General features: G+C 46.7%; 1 protein-coding gene across 1 annotated transcript in view; it reads left to right on the top strand.

Moving 5' to 3' along the window:
• Positions 1-510: 510 nt before the first annotated feature.
• LOC103802020 (sodium- and chloride-dependent GABA transporter 1-like) overlaps positions 511-6341 on the top strand; it is a gene marked incomplete at its 5' end in the record, with an annotated part of 19782 nt that continues 13951 nt past the window's right edge. Inside the window, 5 exons of the mRNA XM_009074464.1 lie at positions 511-578; positions 1354-1485; positions 2169-2269; positions 4795-4904; positions 5268-5400. Of these exons, the coding sequence (XP_009072712.1) occupies positions 511-578; positions 1354-1485; positions 2169-2269; positions 4795-4904; positions 5268-5400 (544 nt within the window). The remainder of the gene's footprint in view (positions 579-1353; positions 1486-2168; positions 2270-4794; positions 4905-5267; positions 5401-6341) is intronic.

Here is a 6341-nt window from a genome sequence, read left to right as displayed (position 1 = left end):
AACAGCAGTGCTCGGAGCTGTTCACTGCTCTGTGCCAGACTGTTGGTGAAGCTGGGAGCCTGTGCTTCCATGCCAGCTTGTGATTCAGGCTCATGGCCATCAAGCTGCTGGCCTGGATAGTGTTTCCTCCCCATCACCAACTCTTGCATGCTGCCTCCCACGGATTCCCATGCCGGGTGCTGGCACCTGCGTCTCCCAGCTCACCCAGCTCCCTGTTTGTCAGGCAGGCGTCCCCAGCTGGGTGTCCCCTGAGCCACTATCCCTGGCTGTGCCTTGCTGCTTCCCTGCCCTTGGAAAGCAGCTGCTGCACCCTAGCTCTACCAGGTGCAAGCCGGGCTGCAGCTCTCCAGAACGGCTTTGCTCACTAGCTCTGTGTTTGCTTTCCCACTAATAGCTGGAGAAGAACACTAAGACTGACAGCTCTACCCCACAGCTGGTGTAGAAACCAGCACCACCCCAAATGTGGCCAGCTGCTTCTGAGCAAACTGTGTGTCCTCCCTCTGTCCGCAGCCAGTATTTTCTGCAAGAGTTTGTCCTCCTCAAGAATGATGACATGTTGAAGCACATGCATGAGAAAGGTGGAAAATGAGCTTTGTCCCAAGTCCTAGAAGTCAGGATGACCTGAACATGTACAGCCTTCAAATCACACAGAATATCCTATTCTAATTGCCCTTCTAATAACTGGATGCCAGTAATGTCTTAGTGAACAGCTGTACTACCTCAATTCTAATGATGAGATGATTGCCATGGGTTATAGAGAAGAACACCAGGAATTTTAAGGCTAAAACCTAAAACGTGTGGGGAGGTATATAGCACTGTTACAAGAACAAATACAGCCTGAGTCACAGTTTCTTAAAAGACTGTAATAGCTATAAGCAAAGAAAGCAGTGGCCAGTATCAGATACTCCTGTGCACTTTTCCCTTGAGTTGAAGACTTGGAAGCTGCTACAGGTAAGATGGAAGACAACAACTAGTTACCAATGTCAGTGTCCAAGTTTTCGGGTTTGTTTTCAGATTGGGTTTAGCATTGCCTAAATAGCTAACACCAAAGTCAGACTGGCATTGCATAGCTGTGATGATGCCAATATATTAGGTGTACACATAGCTGTGATGATGCCAATATATTAGCTATACGTAGATTAGGTATCCCATAGTGACAGGAACAAATAAGGGGAAGGCAGTGGTGATCTCAGTGGGAGACTCACTAAACACACCAACTCTGGTTGCAAACTGTCACCTCCAAGAGAAGCTGCTTCTCATCACATGGGTGCTATGGAGCAAGAAACCACAGCTGGAGTAATTTACTTCTTGGTAAAAGGTGGAGGTGTCTGATAACATTGCTCCTTCTTTCAGGGGCCTTCCTCATCCCCTATTTCCTGACACTGGTGTTTGCTGGGATTCCTCTCTTCCTTCTGGAAACTGCTCTGGGCCAGTACACCTCTGTTGGTGGACTGGGAGTCTGGAGATTAGCACCCATGTTTAAAGGTACTGTACTGTATGTTTGTGAAAGCAATTGCACAGAACTACAGACAATCCCTTAATGGTTTGAGAAGCAAATCAGGAAATCCCTGGGGGGCTGGGATAGGGTGGCAGGTGAGGGGACTATTTCCCCCCCCGTCTTTATCAAGCCATCCTTCACCCTGATGCCTGCAGTCACTAACATCACTGTGTGCTGTCCAAGCAGTTTTGTGTTATGAGGAACATGGACGGCGATGGAGGGGCTCTGGTTGCAGAAGACCCTTTGTTGCCTCAAGCCTCTATACATAGGCTTATTTTGATTGCATGGAAAAGCTGTAAATAGGGCATATGAACCTGTTGCTGTGTCTTGAGTAACTGCATCTAGAAACCAATGGTGATTTAGAGATGCTTTGACTGTGGGAAAGTGCATTTCTGCCATGACAGTGACCAGATCCTGTTTTCAGGAATCTGTCCCTAAAGTACCTGTAGCACACTGAAAGTTATTGCTGTTCTCCCAGTGGAATTGGGTGGGTGAGAGATAGGAGGGAATGAGACAGTTGCTGACCAGCTCACAGTGCAACTGTAGCACACGCTCCCTTGATGAGCTGGTTCGCTTTTTCTGGTTCTGCCAAAAACCTTACTATGGTGCCTATGAACTTAGCTGCATACTGGAGACCTGGATTGACACTGCTCTCTGCCTTCATCCACAGGAGTGGGACTGGCAGCTATGGTTCTCTCGTTCTGGCTGAACATCTACTACATTGTCATCATTGCCTGGGCTCTCTACTATCTCTTCAGCTCTTTCACTGCGGTGAGTCACAGGCATGTCTGTAACATGGCATTGGCTGTGTTCTGTCCTTACTCCTGCTTCATGGGGGTGAGTTCTTTATGCCACAAAACAGGCAGTAGGTGCTTGCAGTTTGTGCAAAGAGCCCTTGTCAGAATCCTGCTGGATCCTTCCTGAAGTTGATGCCCTGGCAGCAGTTGTGTAGTGTTGATGGGTACTACTCCTTGTCCTCTGGAGTGGATGGTACTCTGGAGGGGACGGTCCCACCCACTCTCTGAGAACTGTTTCTTGTTCACATCAGTCTTCAAAACTCACCCTGTGTCTCCATTGTATTTCTAGAGCTGCTCAAATCTAAGAGCTGCACATTTCCAGAACTTGTTTTGTCACAACATGGTCTTATTGCCCAGGACTTAGTCCTGCCCTTGTTAGTTCTTATTCATTCTTCTCTTGATAAATGAAAGCCAGGCTTGTTGGTTTTTTTCTCCTGGGAAATGATTTAGAAAGCATCTAGACATCTGTTTGTCCCCTAGCATGTGCTTTGACATTATGGTTTATAGTGGGTTTCCCTCACACAGCAGGGAACCATGCAAACTTAGAATCACACCATACATTAACTTCTTGGTAGCTCAATGATTTATTTCAGCCCAGAAACTGGGAAGAATTTCCTAAATGTTACTCTCTAAGCAACCTGCAGCCTTAAAGACATCAACCCCATGGTTCAAATGGGATCTTTTTTCATTTCATTCAGATATAACCCTGAAATGCTGTTATGAATGCTGCACATCCAGTTTTACTTTTTGATTCAGCAAAAATTTCACATATCTAGAAAGACTTTTGCTAAATTATTCCATTTGTCATTCCCAACTGTCCTTCTACCACCAATAACACTGTAGGCACCTGGATCTAGAACAGAGTTGTCAGTTGTGGATGATTAGGTACGTCCAAATGAACAAAGGAACCCATCCCAATTGCACCCTGGCCAGGATGTATCTTAAGATGAGGCTTGTGACAGTGCTCATATGTACACAGGCAGTTCCAGGTGTTTGGCTCAAGACCTTGTCTTTTAATAGAGATAATTCCAGATTCCCAAAAGGATCCAGGGTGCAAATAAAAAAGCTAGGCTGATATCTGTGCCTTGTCCCTCCTAAATTTGACTAAGAGTATTTTTAATTATAGTAGGAGCCCAGCTTGCCTTCTGCTGTTTCCTTTCTCTGAAGTTCAGAGGAAATGGAGCAGCAACAAACTGTCCCCCAGCCTGCCCCTCCTTGTAAGGGCTGTGCAACACCTCTGATGTGCAAACCAGTTGGTTGAAAGGCTGTTGCACAGCGCTGCTTGAGCCATTGCCTTTACTTCAGTGCAGTTAGCAAGTCCTCAGTGAAATCACTGTGTGGGTGTGAGCAGCCTGGGTGGCCACTGGAATACCCCCCCTACCCCTTCCATAGCCCTACTTCTGCCAAGCCAGCAGGTTAGAAGATCTCATCTGCTGGAGTCAACTGCTTCAGACAGAGCAGTGAAGGCAGCACTTAAAGGCACTGATGCCACAAAGCACTTAAAACACAGATAATGTTTCTAAAGAGGTCTGTGTTTGTGGATGAATACAGATGGATACAAATATCTTCATAAAGCTTTGTTGAGCTGGAGCCTAAGGTCTTATCTGGAGAGGGAAATCACCTAGAATAGCCATTATGCATTTATCTACATGCACTGTGCTTGGAAAAAGAGATTGCTGCACATGGAGAGATCTCTGAGCTTGGGCTGCTGAGCCATGGCATTACATGGCGTGGGTGAGTTGCCCTGTGTGTTCACATGGCCCTGACGCTGCAGCTTTATTGCTTTGCATTGCCAGAGCTGATTGCATTAAATCTGTAGTGGTGTGCTGCCGTCACACTGCTACCCACAGTGTAAACATCTCCCAGGAATTGTCTTGTGCTGCTTAGAATCAGGGCAGGGCACAGCATGAAATAGCTATAAATAGCCACAACACTTTAAATTTACTCCTGTGCTAGCACTACTGTAGTCCCTTTGTTACATGATTGTACATTTTGTTGCATTACTGTAGTCCCATTGTAATGACCTGTTAGCCCCATTCTTATTGCTGTGTTGCTTCTTAAGCATTGGAGCTTGGTGTAAATGAGAAATAAGAAACAAATCACTGTATGTTCTTTGTGCAGTAAATTCCAACCACTTGTTGAGCGAAGCTAGCCAAAAGCTATAATGGTTAAAAATACAATATTCCCTGGCAGCTATTGTAATTAGTAGCTATTAATTACCAACAGTTAATTGGAAATGACTTTCTATCTGGGGAATTGCTAACATTTTGTTAGAGCTACAACATTGGCCTAATCATGTCATGGTATTTTTTCCTGGAAAATCTGCCACAGCTTACCATTAGTTTGGAAAATCATTTCATGCATTTGGCTGCAAGGGTGTGCCCCATCCTTGCTGTAAAACAATGGGGTTTTGGTTCAAAGGAAGCCTAATTTTGCTTCTCAACACTGCCCTTGGGATATTACGCTAATGATGGCCTTGCTGTCCTTGTGCTGCTGCAGGACCTGCCATGGCAGAACTGCATGAATGCCTGGAACACCGACCGCTGCTTCTCCAACTACTCCCTGAACGACACCACCAACCTCACCAGCGCCGTCACTGAGTTCTGGGAGTATGTCCACAGCCTGCCTACACCAGGTTTCTCCCCCTCACCGCAGTCATGGGTCCTGCTTGCCCGGGCTGTGGCCGTGCCCATTGGCATATTTCCTAGGCCAGCTTTGGCAGGAGGGTTTTACAGCCAAACAATGGCTGTGGTGGGCTTGGGGTGCACTGTACAGCCACAGGGCAGAGAGGACAACACTCTCTCCACCTCTCTCCTCCTCCCTTTATCCCATGATGATGAACCTCAGGTCTCTTTAGAGTTTTGTGGGTTCTCATGCTTGTCTGCACCTGGCCCTCCAGCCACCTCTGGGATCCCAGGTCCCTCTGCCCCTGAGGACTGGACTGCCCCTTAATGTAAGATCTCCCACCCTAGGAGGAACATGCACCAGATGTCCGGGGGCCTGGGGGATCCCGGCAACGTTCGCTGGCCCTTGGCTGGCACACTGGCCCTGGCCTGGCTGCTGGTCTACTTCTCCATCTGGAAGGGTGTGGAGTGGACAGGCAAGGTATGGTGTGAGGACTGGATGTTTGGGTGCTGCCTCTGGAGTCTCAGCTGTCAAAGTGTCCTCCAGACTTAATTTTATTTAAGTGCCTATAACTGAGGTTGTAGTGTTTTGAGGCAGAATCTCAATAGAGGCTATTAAATTCCTGACATTTACCTTTCGCAGTGGTAAAAATTGCCACCATGCTTATGGTAGTTTTCATTCTCAGCACAGAAAATAGCTCTTCTCTGTACAGTCTGAGCACTCAGTCTTTTTGGGAAGAGACTTGTGAAGACATTTTCAGAGAGACTGCTTACGTTTCCCACCTTGTGGGAGCCCTTTGAGAGAGTGAAGGCTCCTCTAGGCTTTCTCTTTTGAAACTCTTAAAATGCTGATAGTGGAAAAAAACCCTCACCACCTTCGCTGAAAGTTTCCCTGCTGCCCTTTCAGTATGAGTGGGAGACCTTTGGATCAGAAGCATGTTGTTATTCACTGTAGTGTTTCAGGCTAGCACAGCAGAAAGGTAATTGCTTAGTTTAGTGAAACAGCAATGTTGGGATGTGTTATTTTGAGCACAGCATGGTGCAGCAGGACAATGTTATGAAAGGAATAATCTAGAAGAGAGATCAGAAAGGCACACTTCAGGGGTAGGTCACCTAAGCTGTTAACTTCCCTGGTGGGTCTCAAACAGCAAAGCCCTGGTGATTGCTAGCACAGGCCCTGTGATGAGGGGTGGAATGTACCTGCGGGTCCCTGAAACAGGGCTGAAAAGAAAGTGGTGGAATCAAGTCGATTCACATTGCTTGATGCATTAGGTCTAGAGAAACATCAGCATTAGCTCTGCAAAATAAGGATGTGATGACTTAAGGGGATTACTTTTGTGCAATTCTCTTGGTTTTGGGCATTTCATCCAGACTTTAGCGTGCCACTTTTGTGATTAGTGTGTCCTCGCATGTCATTGGCAG

This window comes from Acanthisitta chloris, unplaced genomic scaffold (genome assembly GCF_000695815.1).
Source record: "Acanthisitta chloris isolate BGI_N310 unplaced genomic scaffold, ASM69581v1 scaffold36910, whole genome shotgun sequence".
NCBI lineage: Eukaryota > Metazoa > Chordata > Aves > Passeriformes > Acanthisittidae > Acanthisitta > Acanthisitta chloris.
This window is presented reverse-complemented; position numbering and strand designations above follow the sequence as displayed.